Raw genomic sequence first — 22632 nt, 5'->3', positions numbered from 1 at the left:
ATTTCTTTATAAGGCATTACTTCCATTGAATCATGGGTAATGGGCTTTTTAACCATTCAGAGGAGAGTTAAATTAAGAGCACCTGGGAGGTCTTCAGATAGCTGCTGCTAGATGAAAGCAATACAAGTTTGAACCTTGTCTTCCTCTGTGGTGCTTCATCAAGCTGACAAGTGGAGCCATTAAACATGGATGATTCACTTCCTCCACCTCCACTTCACCTGCTATCAGGTAAAAGAACCCTCTAGACAAAATACTACTACTAATAGTAATTTTAAAACCTAATTCTCATGCTTTCTTAGCTGAAAAGAGTTTTTTGTTAAAAGTTAAAGATACTTACAAATGTATGCTCTTTTACCAGAGCAAGACCTGAGGATCTACCATGTAAACCCGCCTTACATCCCTCCAACTCCTCCGGTTTTCTCACCTCTACCAGGTGCACGTTAAATTTCATCCAGGTCTAAACATGAACCCATATTGTGCCATTTTAAATGATCTTTGTGTCAAAATGTAAGTTTGCTTTTGAAACTACACCATTTCAGTAATGTAGGTGGAAACTATTTTACTTATTTGGGGGCAGAAAGCTTCTGCTTAATGGGCAACAACAGAAGCACAGATTTTAATTTTAATCTCTTCTTGTCATCTCTGAAGTCTCGGACATCCCTTCACGTGGTCCCAGGCCAATGGTTGTGAGCTATAAAACAAAGCTGTTTGGCTCTCCAGCACTAATGATGTGCACCTCCTGTCAGACACAGGTCACCACAGAGGTCACCTTTAAGGTCGGGACTTACGCCTGGCTCGTGTGCCTCTTGTTTGTCTTTTGTGGGTGAGAAAGATGTACTCAAATGTATTAATTGTCATCTCATACACCTACAGGAACTATTAACCCAGAATGGGCAGTAAAAAGTCTGCAAATGCTTTCTTACAGGTTGTTTTTTGGCTGCTGCTTGATTCCATTTTTTCTAAACCACTTTAAAGATGCCCACCACACATGTCCTCACTGCTTGCTAGTTCTTCATATAGAGAAGAGGAAGTGCTGTCACTGAAAGCTTTCTGCTTTGGTAAAGTCTAGATTTGTTCAGATGAATGACAAAAAAGGTTCTGTAATGCACAATTGTAAGATATTTCACCAGTTTTTAGTCATATTTTGTAAAATATCTATTGAATAAATGTGTTTGTGCAAATTATTATGTTTTCTTGAATTCTTGGTGCATTATGTAAAGCTCAGTCAGACTGACATCTTGTGGTGAAATTCGGTTACTGCAGTCTATTTTCAAAACAATTTTCTCACCCCGTTCCGCGAGTTTCATGGCTGATGCCAGCTATGGCTCAGCGCCAGAAGATTCCAGATGTTCCAGTTCCAATACTCGCATTTCCACACTTAATTTCTTTTTTTAATTTGCGCATTCTCGTCCAGATGTGCGTAGGGTGTCCCGATTCCCATGTGTGGACCCTTTTGCACCCTTGAGCTGCACTTCGCTGAAGACCGCATCAGTGGCGAAATGTATTGCTCACAATTGGAAATTTGAGACGGCAGAGAAATGGGTCAAGTGCTCTTTCCGAAAATGGATATTTTCCAATACAGTCAAAATATTGAATGTTTTATCATCATGCACATGCAGTATGATTACAAAAGAATGTTTCTCTGTTGGAAAGACAAATTACATATCTGAAATATTAATTGAAAATGGTATTTTGGGTGTTTTTGGACACAACTTGTCAAAAGTTTAATGACTTGTTTTAACATCTTATCAGTTTCAATTTAATTTTAAGCAGTAAAGTAGGACAAACAGCAACCGGCATCCCCAGTTAGGACGTTGCGGTCGACAACGTAATGCCCACTCTCCCAATTCTGTAGTTTTTAAACCACTTGGTTGCTATGCACTCAACCTTACGAGCACTTGGATAGAGGACCAGTGTGGTCCATATTCAGTAATTTTATCAGTAGATTAATACATTTCACTGTAACCTAAAGTTGATGGTGAGTTCTAATTTACTGTTAGCATTGTTAGCCTGTGTCACCCAATATTAGCATAAAGCAAAATGATGGCGTGACTTAGGGGTGCAAGAAATAACTTCTGGGTCACTCCTGTTGACTGGATTAGGGTCTTTACAAAACGCTACTGCTTTTTGCCGCCTGGTGTTGACGCTGCAGCGTTAGGTCAGTGCACACATGGCAACCTCGCAGGCTCATAAACTGTAAAGACTACGACCCTCTAACCTTTTTTTTTAAAGACAAAAACTGATAACTCCGCAGCTGGCTGAGAATGAAATTTGTTCCAACGTGACCTTCCTTCCAACATGACTGAGACACCAGGCTGTTTTGTGATTATATCACTGTAAAATTCTTACTTATTGTATATTGGGGGAAAAAAAGTAATTATACAAGCACTCTGAAAATTTTGCAATAAATTACTTATTAAATATATTTTTCTCATTGTAACAGCGAAAATGCACTTAGATGTTTTCCAGGACATGTTTGCTGCTCTCTTTCTCTCTCCGTCTGGACAAGAGTCACTCTGGATTAAAGTCTGCATGTGCACCTGGACTGTGCACTGTAAAACGTGCTTTCACTGATCAGACCTGGAGGATTATAGTGAAGGCTTATTTTAGATCTTTGAGCCTGGGAGCAACAAGCATTCTAGATGCTGCAAAGCCTTTTATTCACCTCTTCCCAAGGCCACACCACTCCCTCTGTATAAAAAGTCGGGATGCTCATTGCTCCAGAGTAGATGAGCTGCGGCTGACCCAAGCAGCGATGCACTAGCTGACCCCTGCATGGCTGAGGATGCGTCTGAGTATCTTGTTTACCTTAGCACAGCGTTTTCCTCCTCGTTTTCTTTATACCATCATTTCACCCGCAAAACTGAACTTTTTTCCTACTTGCTTCTGTGTGTTGCCAAAATGCCGTTTATACCACAAGTAGTGATTGCACGCTCCGTGTCAGGCCTGAGTGGGAAAGAGAGACCCGCAACTGCTTTGTCCACAAGCAGTGTGGCCAAAACGAAGGTTTTGGGAGAAGACAAAGGCAGCTCAGTCAAGGAGCGGCTGACTTTAAACTTGAAGCAGCTGGGGAGAAAGAATCAACTCAAGAGTCACCTAACAACAACCAGTGCAGTTGCAAGAGGCCGCTTACTGCCGTCATCACAGGCAGACTCCATTCCCACCTCAAGCTCTGGAGAATCTCTGCCTAAGGCATCGCAGCACAAACACTCGACTCACAAGTCTGTGAAGGCTGAACCAGTGGTGAAAACGAGAGCTAGGAACCAGGCAGAGGCCCGTTTTACACTGACGCTCACACCTGAAGCGGTTCTACTATTGCAAAGGAGAAACAGTGAGAGACATCAGCGTTCATCTGCTAGAAATGTTCCAAGTGCTCCTGGGAGCACCACCGACTCGAGAAGAAGGAGGCACCTGTCAGCAGGTCAGAGGATTGGAGCCACGAGCAGCAGAGCTGCAACTAAGAATGCCCACGATGCTGAACTGGTAGACATCAGCTCAATTCTAAAAATCTCCCTCCTGAACGACAAACACAAGTACGACGATGTGGAGTACGAGGAAGAGGACGACTCCGGTGTGGACGAGCATGTGGTGATGAAATGCACCGAGTGGCTCTGTGGGTTGGAGAACAAACCAGTAACAGTGAGGGACAGCCTGAACAGGAGCGAGAGTGGCGTGAAAAGCTTTTAAAGGTGATCTGTGATCAAAAGGTTTACAGCAAATATTCTTATTTATTTTTTATGTTTCTCCTAAATGCCTCCAGAACAAACAGCTTATTTCAGTAGAATCTATGAAGGGAAGCATCTCACTACCTTCATTAAACCTTTCATTAACAAAACTAAGTTCTAAGTATTTACTTTGAGATGCAAAGAGTAAAGTGTTTTTTTTATTTTACTATATTTAAGTTGTGGAGCAAATGTAGATCTAGAACACACAGATCTGTAACCTGATGACAGACATCTTGTGGTTTATTGATGCACTCTTGACTGTTTTGTATTTGTTTTCGGTCTATCCTGTTAAACTGAAGTTGATGCAAATCAGATATGGATTTTTAAAATTATAACATTAAATCTGAATATGATAATGAAAAAAACACAAGGGCTATAATTGAGTTATTTGAGGTTGAGAACACCGAGAGTGTAAATAGTGACTAGTAGTATGGAAAATGATTAGTGCCATTGAAAAGAAAAATTAAAAAGAATTCTGAATTTAATCTCAGAATTATGAATTTTTGCTTTCTGAGATCAAAGTTAGAATTCTCTTTATTTTTATTTTCAGTGGCCCTAACCTGCTTCCGTAGTATTAGTGACGTATAATGAAACTTTATTTTCTAACAAGGTGAAGCTGGGAAGCATCTTTAAGATGCTTGGAAAGGCAACTCTACTAAATGTGTTACAACTGAAAAGGTCAGCTTTAAGCTTCAAAATCTTTAATAAATGTTACATATTAGAAGAAAGGCGGCTTTAAATGTTTATTATCTGGCCCATTTTTATAATTTACTTAAATAATATAAATATTAATTCTGATTTTACCAATCTTTAGGCTATATAGAAAGCACTTATTTTCATTGAAATAAAAAGAGAAACATTTGATTTACTGACAAAAATGTGGATTAACTCCTTGTTGTCTTTATTGAAGCTAATATTAGCTCACTCCCTCTAAGTGGATTTGTGAAGACTTAGACGACGACGTGCCTCTTGTTAGACACCCCCCTCGTGCACAGGCCAAGTGAGCTGTGCGTGAGCTTAGCAGAGTCAAATGTTACGCCACGTGTGTTTCATGTGCATGAGGCTCCACGTGCACAAAATAATGAATCTTTTTGGTTGAAGCATCTAAAATATTAAAGCTGCATCTTAAGTGAACACAATACAAAATTCTCAATGACAGTTGCATGAACAGATGGGTAGGAATCACTTCCAGCGGTTAATTCGTAGCAGCTGCACGTAGGCCAGCACCATGCAGACGACAATAATTCCCAGCAGAGCGACCTGGTTCTGCCAAAAGCCCCACGCAGAGTAGTCAATGTCCATGCTCTTCAGAAAAACCTCCCCTGGGAGACTGCAGCACAGAGAAGAGATATTTAACATCAACAGGGGATTAACTGGGCTCTAAAAGCAGCTGTGAGGTTGCACTCACATGGTGGCGTTACTGTAGAACAACTGTCCCTTCATCTCAGTGACGTAAAGAGCCTGGGAAAGAAAAAGGCTTCATGCATCTTCCACAACCCACTCAAGAACACATCCTCAGCTAATTTGATTGATCTTACATTCAGTCCGTATCTGAAAATGCTGATCCATTTCAGCCAGGAGAGCCAGCTCAGCATGGCGTTGAGATTGACGAGGAAGCCACCGAAGACCTGACGAGGAAAGGGAAGGAGTCGGACCGGTAATTTAGTCAACATTTAATCTTGAATGTTATTTAGGTTTGTACATCTCACCATCATGAAGACAAAGGGTAAAGCGATGAGGATGTTGGCCATCGCAAACGTAGAAACACTCGCCGAGACGAGGAAGGCAAGCCCACACCCAGCTAGACTGACCAAAGACATGGTCAGAATAAAGCACAGGAAGGCCTCAAAGGCCGGCTTCAACCCTTATGACACAGGAAAAAAAGGTCAATTAAATACTATTAGAGTTTGGAGAGCTGCTTTCAGAAGTTTCCTCCTCATGGGGCTCATTAAGGATGACCTTAAACAGAGCCTTCCAGTTAAAAATGTAATCAGCTGACGCACAAAACAGAGTGAAAACAAGCTTCCTGTCAGTGAGACTTAACACGTTTAAACAGCAGCATTTTAAGTAAACTTGACTTTGCACACTTGAGTATATATGTGTGTGTGTGTGTGTGTGTGTGTGTGTGTGTGCGTGTGTGTGTGTGTGTGTGTTACCCATCATATAGTATGCGATGGCTGAGAACACAGAGATAGGGATTATGCGGTTGGGGATGATGTCAGCCAAGACCTTGGACAGGAAGTAGACAGATGTGCGGTAGTAACCACTGGAGTTCTCATGACTGCAGAAAAATGAAAAGAAAATGAAAAAAAAATCCAAAGGTCTGGTAAATAGTGTGACTGTTTGTTTTTATATGTATTTAAAGTAGTGTCATAATCCATCAATCCATTGATAATTTTCTGTTTGGTCACAGAGGCAACAGGTCTAGGTCCGTTCATCTGCCAGAAAGTGAGGGGACGCCATGGACGTAATTTTCACTTTAGAAGTGGGGGGGGGGGGGGGGATCTTTACAGTATGTTCTAATGCGAAACAGGCTTCAACACAAACGGTTGTTTTCTGCTTGGTCCTAGAGCTCAACCAGTGTCAATTTAATATAGCGTAATATTGTTTTTGGATGGTAAAAAGTGCAGGGGTCAAAACTTGACTTTGGAAAAAGTGTGTTTGTGTGTGTGACATGTCCCCCTGTCCCCCCCCAAAATTACGTCCATGGGGGACGCTATCATTAAGATTCAAGTCTATTCTTTACACGCTGTGCTTCCAAAACACGCCAAACTCTGCAGTTTAGATCACGCCAGACAGGAAGTCAAACACTAAAGCTGTGTAAAACACCGGGAAACTTTCAAAAATAAAAGTCAAATGCAGGTAAACGTACAGAATTTCCTGTTTAAACCGCAGTAGCTGATGTAAACAGAACAGAAGATGAAATGGTAAATAGCCTGTACTTGCATAGCGCCTTCTTAGGATTCTACAACCCACCAAGGTGCTTCACAACACAATCAGTCATCCACCCATCCACACACACATTCACATGCTGGTGGGGATGAGCTGTGATGTAGCTAAATCTGCCCTGGGGAGCACTGACAGAGACGATGCCTTCAAAACACAGGCGCCACCGTTCCCTTCGACCATCAGCAGGCAAGATGGGTTAAATGTCTTGCCCAAGGACACAGCAGCATTCTCTGGTTGGAGCCGGGATTGCTGGACAACCCGCTCTACCTCCTGAGCTACTGCTGTCCCAAACCCCAGCCCTTTTTGGAGACATGCTGTCGTTCTCCTTGCTTTTTGTTATGTGTACTTCTGGAATCAGTGCCTTGATATTGAGAAACACCCTTAGCGTTGTAGATGAGAGGAGCCAAAAATCAGACTGAGACAACATGTTAGGATCATTTTAATGAGTGTAAAGCAGGAAGAAAAGTAAAGCAGAGTACTTTATGCAGGGTTTATACTTACATGAAGATCACCCTTTCATTGATAAACAGCTCAACTGCAGAGAGATTCCCAAACACCATGTTGATGATGAGGAAGAAAAACGCTCCACTCCTAGAAAGATGTAAAGTTTAGATATTCAGTTCACCATGAGGGTCTATCCGGCCTGAATTTGAGCTAAATTAGCAAAGCATCATGAAAGCTGTTCTTCATACAAAATCCGTGTTTTATATTTGTTGTTATTTTGATCTGAAATTACATAGTTGTCTTAGCACACTTGAGTTTTGCTTTAGTTCTGCATGAAAACTAAAATAAAACTGATTTATTTTCTAGTTTCATGAGATAGAGTAGAAATGAAGCGTTTGCACTGAGCCAAACATTCAGGCTGCAGCGTACAGTATGTATTTATACCTGTTCTGTAAAGCCTCAGGCAGAGTCAAAGGCATCTGGTAGTAAATGAGTCCCACCAGAAGCGAAAAAAAGATGTTGAGAGCCAGCTGAGCGTAAGAGGTTTGAGGGTTCCTTAAGATGTTCTTCACCGTCCTGCCACACACCACACGCATCTGTGTCACACATATTAAACGATTATCAGTGTTTTTATGACCATGAGCAGGTTCAGCCAGCGGGCAGCTAGGAACAGTGATAAAACAGGTAGATGACTCACCTGTTTCTGTTAATCATTGCACATTAACCAAGTTTCATTTGACTGTTGTAAAAAAAACAAACAAAAGTTTTGTAATCTGTTTTCACTACACACCTGAAAGAGGAAGGAGGTGGCATACTGGGCCGTCTCATCACCGTTTGCCTCCCCAGTGATGCTCTGATCTATATGTTCCAGCTCCTCCATCACATTCTGGTACAGATGGGACTGGTGATACTTCAGCATTAAAGAGGTTTTACTCTCCACTTAGAAACGAGATTAACAAATCATGAAAATAGAATAAACCAAACAGTTTTTAAATAGATATGTTATGACTTAAAAAAGTTTTATTGTTGATCAATCAATGAATCAAATTTAATTTGTATAGTGCCTTCCACTGCCTTTACAGAAGCCCAAAGTGCTGAACATAACATAAAAACAACAAAAGAGCAAAGAGACCACAAGACAGATTCAAACTGCATAAAAGAGTGACTAAAATAACAAAACGGATACGATAAAAGCCCAAAATTCTAAAAATCCATATTACATAAAAACCAAATGTTAAAAATAAGTCTTCAAATGACTCTTAAAGGCCTACAGTGATGGGGACTGTTTGACAACAAGTCAATACAAAACATGTTTCTTTGCATTAAATCCCTCACATTAAGCGATTGCAGCAGTTTCATTATTGACATTCTCAGTACCTTCCAGAATGAGCCATTTCAGGGCTCTGTCACTGTAAGAAAACATGCTATAACTGGCCACGCCCACCTACCCCCACTCAGGCTGCTGTAAGCTAAGAAACTCTGATATCTGGGAGGGGCTCAGAGTTGACCCGCTGCTCCTCCAGCAGCATCTCTCTCTTGTACATGAGAGGTGGTTTATTCTACTTTTCCTGTTTGTGACATCACAAATGGGGGCTTTTTGAAACAACTGGTTTTAGGGACATATTTTCTAAAACGAATTGTATGAATATATTGTTGTGATAAAAAGGAGGAAAGAAATAATGAAATGGTTCTATCACATGTGTCATAAAACCTTAGCCAACAACACGGCTCAGTTCGAACCCAACGATTGGACCACCTGGTTGTCGGTCTCACCGAACTGCCGCACTTCTGCATTTGCCTGATTTCTCCACTCATTACGAGCTCACATATTTTGCAATAGAACACCACTGGTGTAAGAGGTTCTCTGCTCAGTATTATCAACTTTAGGACAAACTGCTGAAATCCCAAAAAGAAAAACGCCATTTGAAGTTACAGACAACAAAAGGAGTCTAGACGTAGAAAATGGCGACTGGTGTTTAGCGCTCTGTCATTTAGTGTGGCAGTTCAAGTTCCGGTAGGAAGTGGACGTGGCCTACGGATGCTAGCCGACGGGAGAGGAGAGAGTTCTGTGACTGTGTTTAAAAGCTAGCTTTTTCTCAAGATTTGCCAATGCAGCTTTGATTTTGTTATGAAGAAGCCTAACAATTTCAAATACTCAACCACTGCAAGTAAGTAAGCAATCTGAGGTTAGCTGGCAGCTAAATGAGTGGGGTATCACTAATAGCCTAAAAGTTTTTAATCTAATTGTCACTTTAATCTCAGTTTATTGTACAATAATGGAGCAGATCATGTGATTTATGCAATTGTTTTGCAGAAAACTTTTATCTTGGCAAATCACCTGCAGTCATTGTTTCCTGTGTTGACGCTGCGTCTCCATTTGTGATGTCCATAAAAAAGTCAGCAGGGTTGTTGAAAGCCTCAATTTGATATCCTGTCCGAACAGGAAGACATTCAGCTGGTTATTCTGCATCCTTCTAGTACTGAGTACATACTACATACAGCTATACACTGCCAGCTCAGTGGCCTAGTGGTATGAGTGTCCAACCTGGGACTGGGAGATAGGGGTTCAAATCCCAGTTGGATAATACCAAAGACAAAATGAATAGGTCCTATTACCTCCCTGCTTGACACTCAGCAATAAGCGGTTGGATTTGGGCGTTAAATCACCAAATGATTCCCGAGCACAGCTGTGTCTGCAGCTCACTGCTTCCCCAGGAGATGGGCCAAATGCTGAGAAGATATTTTGCACACACACCAGTGTGTACGTGACCACTAATGGGACTGTAACTGATACAGTGCTCAGCATTAATGAGTACACCCCACTACATTTGTCAGAAGACCTTTAGTTTCCTTTCAGAATCAACTTTTTCAATGAGACTACTACAAAATACTCCCACAAATGTGGGCCACTGATAGCAAACAAGACTTGTTCGGTTGCACACAAAAACTGATTTTCCTAACAAATCCATTCAAGCCCATGTTGCAAAAATGAGTACACCCAAATATAGTCTCAAGAGAAAAGCCGCACCTGAGACAACAAAATTAACAGGCGTTCAACCACAGGTGAGTCTAATGATTCATTTAAGAGGTGTCCAGATGACAGGTGACTATAAAAGGGCGTTACTTAACAAAGAAAAGCTCTTCCCATTTCATGCTGTCAACAATGGCTCCACGTGGAAGAGAAATGTCACAAAATCTGAGAAAGGAAATCGTTTCTTTACACAAAAAGTTGAGAACTACAAGAAGATCAGCAAAAAAATTGCATATTAGTCAAAATGCTGTAGCCAATGTGATCCAAAAACTTGGAAGTGCAGCCATCTTACAGAGACGTTCAGGCCGTCCACGGAAGTTAACATCTGGACAGGAGCGTCTTCTGATGAGAAGGGTTGAAGAAAGTCACCATGCAAGTTTACTGCAGTTAGCTAAAGCAGTAGAAAACCAAACTGGAATGACCGTTTCCCGTGACACCACACGGCGTACACTGCAGACGAATGGCATGCATGGGTATCGTCCACGAAGGAAGCCTCTCCTAAAGCCCATGCACAAAAAAGCACACCTAGGATTTGCTAGGGCCCATAATGAAAGAGATGAAGACTACTGGGACTCTATACTCTGGAGTGATGAGACAAAGATCACCGTTTGTGGAACTAATGGTTTCAAAGCTGTATGGCGTCGTAAAGGTGATGATTTCAAATAGAACTGCAAGGTGCCTACAGTGAAACATGGAAACAGTGTCCTTGGGCTGCGTGAATGCTGCTGGTGTTGGGGAGCTGTACTTCACTGATGGTATCATGAACTCAACAATGTACTACTGAGGGAGAAGATGCTGCCATCACTATGTGCACTTGGTCGTTGTGCACTTTTCCAACATGACAAAAACCCAGAAAGACAAGAACCAAAACCAGTGATAACCCTACCATACATCAAAGGCATAACAGAAAAAATAAGAGCAACAATGAAAAAACACAACATAAACACACCAACAAAACCATACACAACAGTTAGAAACAGACTAGTGCACCCTAAAGACAAAATATCAGCTGGACTTAAATGTGGAGTCATTTACGAAATCCCATGCAAACTCTGCAATAAAACATACATAGGAGAAACCGGACGCCAACTCAACACACGAACAATAGAACATAGAAAGGAGTGTGAGAAAGAGGCAAGTCGAAAACACACAAGAGCAGCAAAAGAAGAAGCAGAAAGCACAATAAAGGACTCAGCTGTAACAGATCACTGCACAAGAGAAGAGCATATAATGGACTGGGACAACACAAGGATCATAAACACCGAACAACAGAAATAAGCTGGATAAAAGTGTCACTAACGTGCCGGTGAGTGAAGCGGAGATGAGGTGAGGATCCAAACGGGGTGAGGAAGACAGGCAGATAGGTAGGAACGTTTAACAAGAACTTTAATCTGAAGCACGCAGGACATAGAAACAATGATCCAACACGAGACACAAAACAGAAGGGGTTTAAATACCGGAGGGCTGGGAGCTTGGGCGATTGGGAAACGAGAGGCAGGTGGGAGCAATTAACAGAGACACAGGACTAAACCAAAAAGGGGAGACAGGACAAGGTGTGACAGTACCCCCCCCCCCCCCCCCCCCCCCCTCAAAGGGCAGATTCCAGACGCCCATAGGAACATAAAGCAGGGCGGGAGAAGGGGGACCGAGAGGGACCGAGGGCCCGATGAAGAGGAGGCAGGGACCAGTAGAGTCCGTGGGCCTGCGCCTGGGGCAGAGGAGGAGACGACGGCTGGCTCTTGGGGGCCTGCGTCTGGGGCAGAGGAGGAGGCGACGGCTGGCTCTTGGGGGCCTGCGTCTGGGGCAGAGGAGGAGGCGACGAAGAGCTCTAGGAGGCCTGCGTCTGGGACAGAGGAGGAGACGAGGATGGACTCTTGGGGGCCTGCGCCTGACGAGGGCAGGACTGACGGTGACCGGAGGCAGAGACGCCGGAGGTGGCGTCTTTGACTTCTGGACTGGAGGCGTCGTCGTCGGCTTCTGGACTGGAGGCGTCGGCGGCGGCCTCTGGGCTGAAGGCGTCGTCGTCGGCCTCTGGGCTGGAGGTGGCGCCGACCAATGGACTGGAGACGGCGGAGATGTTGGACTGGAGATGACATCGACCTCTGGACATGAGGGAGCGTCGACCTCTGGACACGAGGGAGCGTCGACCTTTGGACACGAGGGAGCGTCGACCTCTGGACACGAGGGAGCGTCGACCTCTGGGCACGAGGGAGCGTCGACCTCTGGGCACGAGAGAGCGTCGACCTCTGGACACGAGAGAGCGTCGACCTCTGGACTGGAGAGAGCGTCGACCTCTGGACTGGAGAGAGCGTCGACCTCTGGACTGGAGAAAGCGTCGACCTCTGGACTGGAGAGAGCGTCGACCTCTGGACTGGAGAGAGCGTCGAACTCTGGACTGGAGAGGGCGTCGACCTCTGGACTGGAGGGGGCGTCGAGCTCTGGAGTGGATGAGGCATCGACCTCTGGAGTGGATGAATTGTCGACCTCTGGAGTGGATGAAGCGTCGGCCTCTGGAGTGGATGAAGCGTCGGCCTCTGGAGTGGATGAGGCGTCGGCCTCTGGAGTGGATGAGGCGTCGGCCTCTGGAGTGGATGAGGCGTCGGCCTCTGGAGTGGATGAGGCGTCGACCTCTGGAGTGGATGAGGCGTCGACCTCTGGAGTGGATGAGGCGTCGCCCTCAGAACACGAGGAGGCGTCGACCACAGGACTGGAAGAGGCGTCAACCACAGGGCTGGAAGAGGCGTCAACCACAGGACTGGAAGAGGTGTCGACCACAGGACTGGAAGAGGCGTCAACCTCTATCGACTTCTGGTCCGTCGACCCCTGGTCCGGGGGCGTCAACTTCTGGTCCTGGACCGTCGACTTCTGGACCAACGTCTTCTGGTCCGGAGGCGTCGGCTTCTGGACCGTCGACTTCTGGTCCGGGGGCGTCGACTTCTGGACCGTTGACTTCTGGACCGGGAGCGTCGACTTCTGGATCGTCGGCTTCTGGACCGCCGGCCTCTGGACCGCCGGCTTCAGGACCACCGGCCTCTGGACCGCCGGCTTCTGGACCGCCGGCTTCTGGAGTGGAGGAGGAGCTGCTGCAGACGGGACCAATTGGACAGGCTGGACCGGACGCGGTACGACCTCCGGGACCACCGCTGGAACAGGATGTGGTGCATCCACCGGGACCACCACTGGAACAGGATGCAACTGAACTGGTGGTGCTGGAAACTGGGAGAGGAGGGAGGATAGAGTGTCCAGCTGGAGCTCCTGGAGACTGAGGCTCTGATGGAGTTGGGCCAGCTCAGCTCGGAGACCGGCGAGCTCTGCTGGGTGGACTGCAGGCTAGCTCCTCTGGCTCTGAGATGAGGGAGCTGCTGGCTGGACTGAAACCCTCTCCTGGTGATTCGGGGAGGACAGGGTGTCCAGGTGGGACTCCTTGAGGCTGACGGATCCGGCCAAGCTCCGCCTGGAGCCCTGCGAGCTCTGTCAGCTGGGCTGTGGGCGTGGTTCCTCCGCCTGCAGATGACGGAGGCGCGGATTGGACCGGAGACGGGACTGTTGGTCTGACTGGGGGCGGGTCCAAGCAGGTGCGCCGAGCCGGGGCAGCGGTGAGCTCACGGCTCCGTCCTGGGACACAGGATTGCGGTGGAGCCCGGCATTCTTCCCCACGCCGTGGGCCAGTTCCGGGGGAGAACACAGCCAGTCTGGTGCCCATGAAGCTGGAGCGATCCGGAAGCGTCTCCCGGTCCAACCTCTCATCTGGCTCCGGGAGGGTGGAGAGGAACGCCGAGGCTGAGGGTCGGTGACGGCGTCTGCGGCGAGGCGAAGGCAAAGCCGGAGGAGGAGAAGCCGGCCGGTGGTCCGAGGAGAGGAACTGGAGCAGGCACTCCCAGGGGAGAATCTCCCCGCTGGATCCTGTACAGGGTTAGATCATTCTGTCACTAACGTGCCGGTGAGCGAAGCGGAGATGAGGTGAGGATCCAAATGGGGTGAGGCAGACAGGCAGACAGGTAGGAACGTTTAACAAGAACTTTAATCTGAAGCACGCAGGACATAGAAACAATGATCCAACACGAGACACAAAACAGAAGGGGTTTAAATGCAGGAGGGCTGGGAGCTTGGGTGATTGGGAAATGAGAGGCAGGTGGGAGCAATTAACAGAGACACAGGACTAAACCAAAAGGGGAGACAGGACAAGGTGTGACAAAAATAAGCAATCGAGATAAGGAGACGTGGATGTGGGACCATGAACAGGGAAGATGGAGTTAACTCGTTGGATCGCGCATGGAACTGCATCATCCGAGAGGGGAGAGCGGGCAGCAGAGGGCGACAAAGTCCTCTGCTGCCCGCAGATTAACGAAAGAAGTGACGCCACCATCGGCATGAGCCTGATGATGTTTGCAGCCGCAAACAAAACGTTGCAGGTAATTAAACCTTTTCTGTGTTTTAAAAAGAACTGAAAGATGGAATTTGAAACTCAACACAGCATGAACACAGCAAACCTGTGGGGAATTCTGAAGCAGCAAGTTGAGCATCACTCTCCATCCAGCATCCAGGCTCTAAAAGAGGTTCTTCTTGAAGAATGGAAAAAGATAGATGTTGCTATAAGTCGCCAACTTGTTCATTTCATGCCTAGAAGTCTTGGTGCTGTCCTTGAAAATCACAGTGGTCATACAAAATACTAGATGTAGTAGTTTTTGTTGTGGGGTATTTTCATTTTTGCTTCAACCAATTTTAGTAAAACTGAAGATTTTGTGATCCAAGTTATATTATTAACCTTCATGTCATGATAGGGAGTTAAACAAGTGTTCAATAAAACCCAGCCTTGTGAAAATTCTGGAAATTGTTCTTTTGTTCATTGAGCTGCTGATTAAATTTGTACTTTTTAAAGGGGGTGTACTCATTTATGTAGAGCACTGTACGTATACTAAATTGTTTTGTAAGTATTCAACATCTACCTCTTAATCCAAGTCCTCTGTCTTTCATAATGAGGAGAGCATACCGAGGTCTGTGAAGTACTCCAGAGCGTGGTCCGCTGCTCCCGCATACACAATCTCTCCTTTATGCATCAGTGTCAGGTGGTCAAACAATTTAAAGATGGAGTAGCGTGGCTGGTGAATAGAGAAGATCACAGTCTTCCCCCTTCTGGACAGCCTGGAGATGTTTAAACATTTTCATGTTAGAACAAAATCAGAAGAGGTTGACGAGAAAATGCTAATTAAAGCTGAGGTCCATAGTGTGACATCATCGAGGAGAGAATGATAAGATTTTGAAATGTAAGTTATAGTTCCTGCCCCTGCTCCCCCCTCCCCTTCTGGGGGCTAGCTAAAAGCCATGCCTCACATAGCTTCACAAATGGCCTTGTAGCGCTTACGGAGAGCCATTGTGGCTGCATTTTTTATATGTTTCTGTTCAGAAACACTAGTTTTTACCAGATTCTGCAGGAGCTCCTAATCATTCATTTAAAAAAATCAGCAGCAATCCAGCTCGAGGATGCTAGCACGCCCCTGATGGGACGACGGTGACAGAGGCGGTAAGTGACAGGGTCATAACCGGAGGGTTGAGGGATCGGGTCCATCAGTCTGTCGCAGTCATGTCCTTGGACAAGACACTTAACCCGCCTTGCCTGCTGGTGGTGGTGGGAGGAACCGGTGGTACCAGTGTTCAGCAGCTTCACTTTTGTGATCCAGGGCAGCTGTGGCTACATTGCACCTCATCACCTCCAGAGTGTGAATACGTGTGTGTGTGTGGGTGAATTACTTGTGTGTTGTGAAGCACTTTGGGGGATGTAGAACCCTACTTTATTTTTTAAAACTATGCACCCCTAGCCTGGCAAGCCATCCTATATATGTGAAAATATAGGATGGCCACAACCCATTGATGGCGCTCAGTCATTTGGCGGGATCTACGGTTGTGTTTGAAACTGTCTCCACATGTTATTTGACAATAAAAAACGTGTTGTACTCACCTCTATGGATGTCAGTCAATGAGGCAGTCCCCCACTCTGTCGAAGAAGAATACGTCCTTTTTCTAAATAAACTTGTATGTCTATCTACTCTTGTCTCAAAGAAAGCCAAACCTAAATAGCCCAAAGTTGATGTCAAAGCTGTTCCAAATGAGCTGCCGCCATCTTAGTTTTGATCAGTCGCACTAACACCCCGCCCACCAAACAGATAGAGTGTTGTGATTGGACCGTCACTAATCTGGGGCTGTGGAAGTTCCACTGGAGCGTGGCTAGACTGACACGCAATGCAAAATAATTTTGCTTCAGCAACAGATGGTTGAGATTCTAGGCTAACGTACTCCAGCTTTAATTGTGAAAAGTGCTCTTAAGGGTCACATTTTTTGTTTTATGTGGGTATTTGTTGTTAAATTGACAGTGTTGTACTTGTGCAGAAGGCCGATGATGCAGTTAGCCGTGTTGGAATCCAACCCTGTGGTTGGCTCGTCCAGAAACAGCAACGACGGAGACGTGATGAGCTCCATCCCGATGCTGCACCGTTTCCTCTCCCCTCCTGACACACCACGCAGAAACTCCGTACCAATCTGAGTTCACACACAAAAATGGAAAAACGGTAAATGGCCTGTTTGATATAGCACCTCTTGGGTTCAAAAACTTACCAAAGCGCTCTATGACACAACCAGTCATTCATCCACACACACTCACATTCACACAAAGGTGGTGATGAGCTACAATAGCCACAGCTGCCTGGGGCTCACTAACGGAAGCAAAGCTGCCAAATCCTGGCGCCGCCAGTCCCTTCTGCCACCACCAGCAGGCAAAGACGGGGAAGTGTCTTGCCCAAGGACACAACGACTGAGACGAATGGGACTCAAACCTCCTCTGCCACCCTTGCCCATAAACACAAAATCACTGTCTTCTTTTGTATCAGAAAGAGAGAAACATCTGCAAGATTTTACCCTGGGAGTTTGTCACTGACTGCTACTCTGTTGCCACTTTTTCTCTCAGAGCTCATTACTTTATCTAGCTGTTTTAACACCGCTGGTTCAATCCAAGATGGCTGATTGATCTTAGTTGCTCCAAAGGATGAAAAAGATCAAATTTGTTGCATCTTTGAACCAAGAGTCACAGTCACAGAATCAAACTGGCAGGTGACACATACTGAGTGTGACATAGCTGACACTTCCCTTGCAAGGCACATATTTCTTTTCACACATTAAAATAAAATATTCATAACTGAAGTGAGAAAAGGGAAACAGGCCAATCAGAAAGAAAGGAACAACTAGCCGTAAATGTCACGTTTTGAGGATGTTTAGGACCCAAATATGCAGAAACCCAGGATGACACGAGGCTAGAGATGATGTAAAGTAAATATGCTTTATTTTGCAGGACGGACAAAAATAAATCCAAAGGCAGCGAGCCAAAAGTCCAAAAATCCAAAAACGCTGTTAACAAAAACAAAAGCTCACTGAGAGCACCAAAACCTGGAGACATAAGCTCAACTAGAGCATGAAACAATGCTGACAAATATACAATGGACTGACAACAACACAGAGACAAGACAGGGCTTCAATAGACTGGGAAGGTGAGAGGGAGATAATTGCAGGTGTGTGGGGAGAGGGACCAGGTGAATACAATTACTAAATCAGGGAGGAGGAAGAAAACACTGGTGGGGAAAACACACTGAATACTAAAAGGCTAGCCTGGCACGCTCCATTGACGGCTCTCGGTTGTGGGGTGGGTTCTACCGTTGTTTTTCAAATGATCTCTGCATTCCACTGGACAATGAATGTGACATACTCTTGTTTCACTCTGTTGCATCATCCCACCCACCAGGCATATTGGCCCACCATTATGGACCAATCACAGCTCTTTATGTGTTTGAAACCCCTCTAGAGAGCCGTGATTGGCTAGCCAGAGTCCTGGTAGGAGCTGTGGAGGTTCCAATGGAGCGTGCCTAAACTTTGCAAAGCAAGAATTTGGTCTAGTTCACTAGGCTACTGAAAGGCTGTAACAAAGGAAAATGACCTAAGAGAAAAACAAAAGACCAGAAAGCATGAACCATGACTAATATACTAAGGGGAAGCTGACACTAAAGGAAAACACCATAGAAAGAAACAACAGGGGCGTGGCTAAGAGGGGGCCAAGAGAGCACAGGACCTGGGAAAGGGATGTCTGAGGGGGGAAACCTAAAGGGCAAATGGGGAACACCAGGAGACACATGAGGAAGACGCAGACATGACACATGAGAGCGCTAGAAGACACAAAAGGAGCACCTAGAGAGGATGGAGAAACACCAGGAGGCACATGAAAGAAGGGGCAGATGCAGACCATGAGGTAAGAGACAGGGGACACTCTGGACAGGCCCATCCATCACAGAGCCTTTTATTTATTTTTTTAACTATATGAAAATTTATGGTGGAGCACATTTTAGACTCTAAATTCCCTTTACATGTAACCCCTCGACATGCAACACAACTTTTAAACTATCAAAATAAAAACACAATATAAAATAAATGACCTAAAACCAGAAATATGTTTTTCATGTAAGCATCAGAAGGTTAAAAATACAAAGAGCCTGATAAGCTTACTGTTAAAGCATACAAAATTGCTTAAAGGTGTTTATGTAAGCATCAAGCTTTAATGAGGGTACCAAGATAATCACAACACTGCCCTCACTTCACCTTTTGGATTGCACATCAGTGCCTGTTAAAAATATCTGTTGATAGTCGTGAACAAATATCATAAAACCAATGGTTATAGAAATAATGGACAAGCCCTCCACGCCACCACCCGTAGGTTTTTGATGAGCTGAGCTGAAGCCCAGTGGGCGGTTCCCACCAACGCCATCTTTGATGCATCACACATCTCGTCACTAATGCAAAAATGGAGCGGAGAACGAGGCTGTGAGATTGGGGGCAGATGATTAACACCCATCTAACTCTGAGACGATGTAACTACGAGCTAACAGAGCTAACCAAAGCTAATGGAGGTTGGGGTTGCTTTCAGCCAGAAAACCATGTTGAGCGACTCTGATGACCCTTGGCCATCTAGGCTGCTACTTCATACTGGAAACATCAGGAGCGCGGAACGCCACTGCTTCAAGCCACAATCCATTATAGTCTATGAGGGTGATGAAAACGTGAAAATTTAGAGCGCGTCCAAGAAGAGGCTCGATGTGCCGCGCTGCTAAAGATGCGATTGGGTTCTATATTTGCTGCAAGCCATCTCGGAGACATGAAAATTTCTACAGTTAACACAGGACTAGACAGGACATTACATACGGTTTTGAAAATATAATTAATTTTCACAATAAAAGACAATTGCAGCGATGCAAATTCCTGTCTAGATTAAATCAATACAAGTGACTTAACAGCTTATTTACTTCCAGCATCATTCCAGAAGTGCAGCTCTGCTCTGCTGATGCTTCCAGTGTGAAGTAGGGTTCACATTTACCATGAGACTGAGCCATTTCCTGGAGCAAGCAAGAGGCAAGCTGCTAGCACTGATTGCTCATTGGAGGGACACCTGTCAATCAACAGGAAACACCCCTAAGTATTCATTATTTTAAACTTTCATTAAATTTAAACAAATGAGTTACAAAAAAAATTGACGGCAAACTTGATCTAATAAACCTAAAATTGCTATTTGTACCAGTCTGCTGTGAAGTTGGTATTTTGAACATGGGAGTCAATGGGAACGCTGTCTTTTCTGGAGCCAGCCCTAGTCGATGAGGGGGGAACTGCCATTTTGTCACTTCTGCAGGACATTGCCCCTTGCATTAAACTCATAAACCCTTTAGCAAATTGCCAAGACTGATTGAACTGCTTGTTTAACATGGATTAGGAGAGGTTTTTGCCATGATGCTACGGTCAACTGTGCTGGTTAAGATAGAAAAGATTAGTTTGAAACTGATCTTCTGTCTCATAAGAATGTGGAACATCTAACAGAAATAATATTAATAGTATTTATACAACATCCTTTTGAGTTCTACAACCCCAAGACACTTTACAACACAACATTCACCAATTCACACGCACACATTCACCCATTCACTCTGACAAAAACAGAACCACCAGAAGCAGCTGATCTCTGTACCTTTGTGTCTGCACAGTCCGTGAGGCCCAGGTCTTCTACGACGGCCTCTACTCTGCTGGTTTTATCAGAGGAGGAGTAACGCTTTGGGTTGAGACGCAGGTTGGCACTGAACATGAGGTTCTCTCTCACAGATAGCGTTCCCATTAGGATGTCATCCTACATAAATGAAAAAAATGGCTGCTGCGGAAACGCCACCAAAAAACAAAGGAATCAGCTTGTTTGTGTTTATTTACCTGAACCACATATGCAGAACTCAGCCTGAGGTCAGATGTGACAAGTCGGCCGTTCACCAAAACGTGTCCCTGACGAAGTCCAGCCGGATTTTTTCTGCCTGCAATTACATCCAGGAGTCTGTGAAGAAATCACAAAAGTTGCTTATAGATAAGCATGGAAATCCCTGGAATGTATGTATATGTGTTTGTAAAATCCATTTTCTCACGATGTTTTGCCACTTCCTGTTGCCCCCATGATAGCATTCATTCCTGGTTTCATGATGCCGCTACAAAAAAAAAAACAAGTCAGTTTTCTCTCAACTTTAACAATGAGGTTAAACACGCACACCAATAAACTCTTAAGGACAATGTTATGTTTTAATTTGCAAAGATTTATACATAGAGTAGAGCTCGTCTGTGTTGTGTTTTATGCAAAACATAATTTTGGCATTTTCATTTTGACATTACAACTTAGATAAATTATAATTCAGCTTGAATATGTTAACTGAGGAGAGCATTTTTAATGGCACCAAATGTTAAAACTTTAAGATGATTTTTGTTACTGACGTACATCTGGTCCTAAAGTATGACTAGAAGGATTTTTGAAGATATGCAGCATATTACATTGACATAGAGTAATTACACTGTTGTTTCTGACTGAGTCACAACACAAATTCTCACTCTTACCTGTGGGTGTCATGACCTACCTTACATCTTTGAGGATATATTTCTCAGAACCGATTTTGCGGCAGAACTTTGACTCTTGAACGCAATAATTCAGCTTGGTGAACGAGACTGTTGGTCCAGGTCCCTGAAAATAGGCTTCAGCATCAGAAATGACCTCCCCCCCTTTCACCATTTTCAAACACTAAAATGTTATCAGCAAAGATCTAAAAACAAAACAAGCAAAAAAATTAAAATAAAAACGTAAGATGTAACTCAAGCGACAGAGGTACAGTCTGACACAACGTCCTGTGCAGACTGATAGAGAAGGGTTAGAAGAACGCGTTGCTCATCTCACCTTTGGACTCCTTCCGTCTGTAGCTCCTACATTTATATAAGCAAAAGTCACAGTTATAACACTAAAAAGCAGCAGTCAGGGGTTGTACTGGCAAGTAAGGGCTTTAAGGGTTAAATACATCAATAGGGTCTTGACGTTGAGATAAATTTTAAAAAAGGAACTGAGAAAGCAAATATAACAGGACGTTTCGAGCTCTCATTAGGAGACACCATTTAGCCATAAAATTAAGCAGTTATCAGTGGTCCTAACCAGGGGCGGATTTAGGACTGAAGAAGATCGGGCTTAACACACACATGCGCGTGCACACACACACACACACACACACACACGCACGCACGCACGCACGCACACACACACACACACACACACATGTGACATGCACTAGTCAACTTCATATATATTTGTCTTGTACCACATAATTTTTAATCTGAAGCTACATATTAAGCATATTCAGGGCAGAGTATTGATCCTGTTAGTGTTTAGTGTGAGATGATAGTAAATATTCCCTTTCTTTCTCCATCAACTTTACCTGATAGTAAGCTAACTTTAGGCAAACCAGCAGCACAACAAATATTTTCAAATAAGACTCACAAACCTGAGTCAACACCAGTCTCATCAAAGCTGGGGTTCTGTCGCGGTACTTTTGGTCTAAAAAACGTCCTTATGTCCATCTTCACTCATGCCTTTCAGGCAGAGACTGTAGAAGAAGCTGACTGCTGAAGGGCTTCTTCTTCAGTGGTGGAGGCTCAGGCAGGCTGTGTACAAACTACTGCCAGCTGCTCCCTCTCTGTTGGACTTTGGTACTGCATGTTACTTCCGCGATTTAGATCCGGGGATTTTCATAAAACATTCGGGGCTTGAGCCCAAGTAGCCGGACCTAATGCCGCCCCTGGCTAACCCTGTCAACCCTGCCACCAAATCGGGTAATCCTTACTCGCCGGATAAACCTACCATAAGGTTTCTCTGTGATATCGTCGGGAGGGTCCTAATGAGGCAGTCAGGGGTAGTTGGTCAATGTCGCATGGACGTGCAGCTCATGCCTATATTGAGTTTGTTGGTCTAGACCACGTCTGTAGGACGTCCAAACAAGGTCTTTGCACAGTCGGAGGGTGATGTTTGCTCTAATGTCCATTTAATCTCACAATTTAATTATTTAATTTAGAGTTAAACGTTGATTTTACAAACTAAATATTTTGATCATA

At 44.6% G+C, this 22632-nt stretch overlaps 3 protein-coding genes across 4 annotated transcripts; 2 read left to right on the top strand and 1 right to left on the bottom strand.

The window, feature by feature from the left end:
• Positions 1 to 116: 116 nt before the first annotated feature.
• On the top strand, positions 117 to 1043 carry LOC107391431 (lipopolysaccharide-induced tumor necrosis factor-alpha factor homolog). The gene is made up of 4 exons (XM_015968745.3): positions 117 to 228; positions 359 to 433; positions 649 to 823; positions 926 to 1043. Exons 1-4 carry the CDS (start codon positions 186 to 188, stop codon positions 1041 to 1043), a joined length of 411 nt encoding a protein of 136 aa, XP_015824231.2. The 5' UTR covers positions 117 to 185.
• Positions 1044 to 2775: 1732 nt separating this feature from the next.
• LOC129164184 (uncharacterized) lies at positions 2776 to 4729 on the top strand. The gene is made up of 3 exons (XM_054743464.1): positions 2776 to 3413; positions 3444 to 3639; positions 4661 to 4729. Exons 1-3 carry the CDS (start codon positions 2776 to 2778, stop codon positions 4727 to 4729), a joined length of 903 nt encoding a protein of 300 aa, XP_054599439.1.
• abcg2b (ATP-binding cassette, sub-family G (WHITE), member 2b) lies at positions 4331 to 22150 on the bottom strand. 2 transcript variants are annotated; one of them, XM_054743716.2, is made up of 16 exons: positions 21431 to 22150; positions 21117 to 21220; positions 20637 to 20696; positions 20431 to 20548; positions 20198 to 20353; positions 16526 to 16683; positions 15140 to 15291; positions 9457 to 9549; positions 7909 to 8057; positions 7563 to 7714; positions 7176 to 7265; positions 5882 to 6006; positions 5435 to 5589; positions 5264 to 5353; positions 5134 to 5186; positions 4331 to 5055 (listed from the first exon to the last, which is right to left on the bottom strand). In XM_054743716.2, the coding sequence occupies exons 3-16, from the start codon at positions 20687 to 20689 to the stop codon at positions 4908 to 4910; spliced, it is 1692 nt and encodes a 563-aa protein (XP_054599691.1). In that variant the 5' UTR covers positions 20690 to 20696; positions 21117 to 21220; positions 21431 to 22150; the 3' UTR covers positions 4331 to 4907. The 2 variants fall into 2 exon arrangements, with proteins under 2 accessions (XP_054599691.1, XP_015820200.1); XM_015964714.2 differs by lacking the exon at positions 21431 to 22150 and having other exon boundaries at positions 21117 to 21417.
• Between the last annotated feature and the right edge of the window lie 482 nt (positions 22151 to 22632).

Source organism: Nothobranchius furzeri, chromosome 4, assembly GCF_043380555.1.
Source record: "Nothobranchius furzeri strain GRZ-AD chromosome 4, NfurGRZ-RIMD1, whole genome shotgun sequence".
Lineage (NCBI taxonomy): Eukaryota > Metazoa > Chordata > Actinopteri > Cyprinodontiformes > Nothobranchiidae > Nothobranchius > Nothobranchius furzeri.
This window is presented reverse-complemented; position numbering and strand designations above follow the sequence as displayed.

Excerpts from the sequence above, each read along its gene's own strand:
- LOC129164184 (XM_054743464.1), top strand. The coding sequence starts at position 2,776 with ATGGCTGAGGATGCGTCTGAGTATCTTGTTTACCTTAGCACAGCGTTT. Across the intron at positions 3,414-3,443 it reads TCGAGAAGAAGGAGGCACCT|CAGCAGAGCTGCAACTAAGA; the intron begins GTCAGCAGGTCA and ends TGGAGCCACGAG. Across the intron at positions 3,640-4,660 it reads TGGAGAACAAACCAGTAACA|TGGATTTGTGAAGACTTAGA; the intron begins GTGAGGGACAGC and ends ACTCCCTCTAAG.
- abcg2b (XM_015964714.2), bottom strand. The coding sequence starts at position 21,268 with ATGGTGAAAGGGGGGGAGGTCATTTCTGATGCTGAAGCCTATTTTCAG. Across the intron at positions 20,697-21,116 it reads TATATCCTCAAAGATGTAAG|CGGCATCATGAAACCAGGAA; the intron begins GTAGGTCATGAC and ends TTTTTTTTGTAG. Across the intron at positions 8,058-9,456 it reads ACAGGAAACAATGACTGCAG|TGGAGAGTAAAACCTCTTTA; the intron begins GTGATTTGCCAA and ends CTCGTTTCTAAG.
- LOC107391431 (XM_015968745.3), top strand. The coding sequence starts at position 186 with ATGGATGATTCACTTCCTCCACCTCCACTTCACCTGCTATCAG. Across the intron at positions 229-358 it reads TCCACTTCACCTGCTATCAG|AGCAAGACCTGAGGATCTAC; the intron begins GTAAAAGAACCC and ends CTCTTTTACCAG. Across the intron at positions 434-648 it reads GGTTTTCTCACCTCTACCAG|TCTCGGACATCCCTTCACGT; the intron begins GTGCACGTTAAA and ends TCATCTCTGAAG.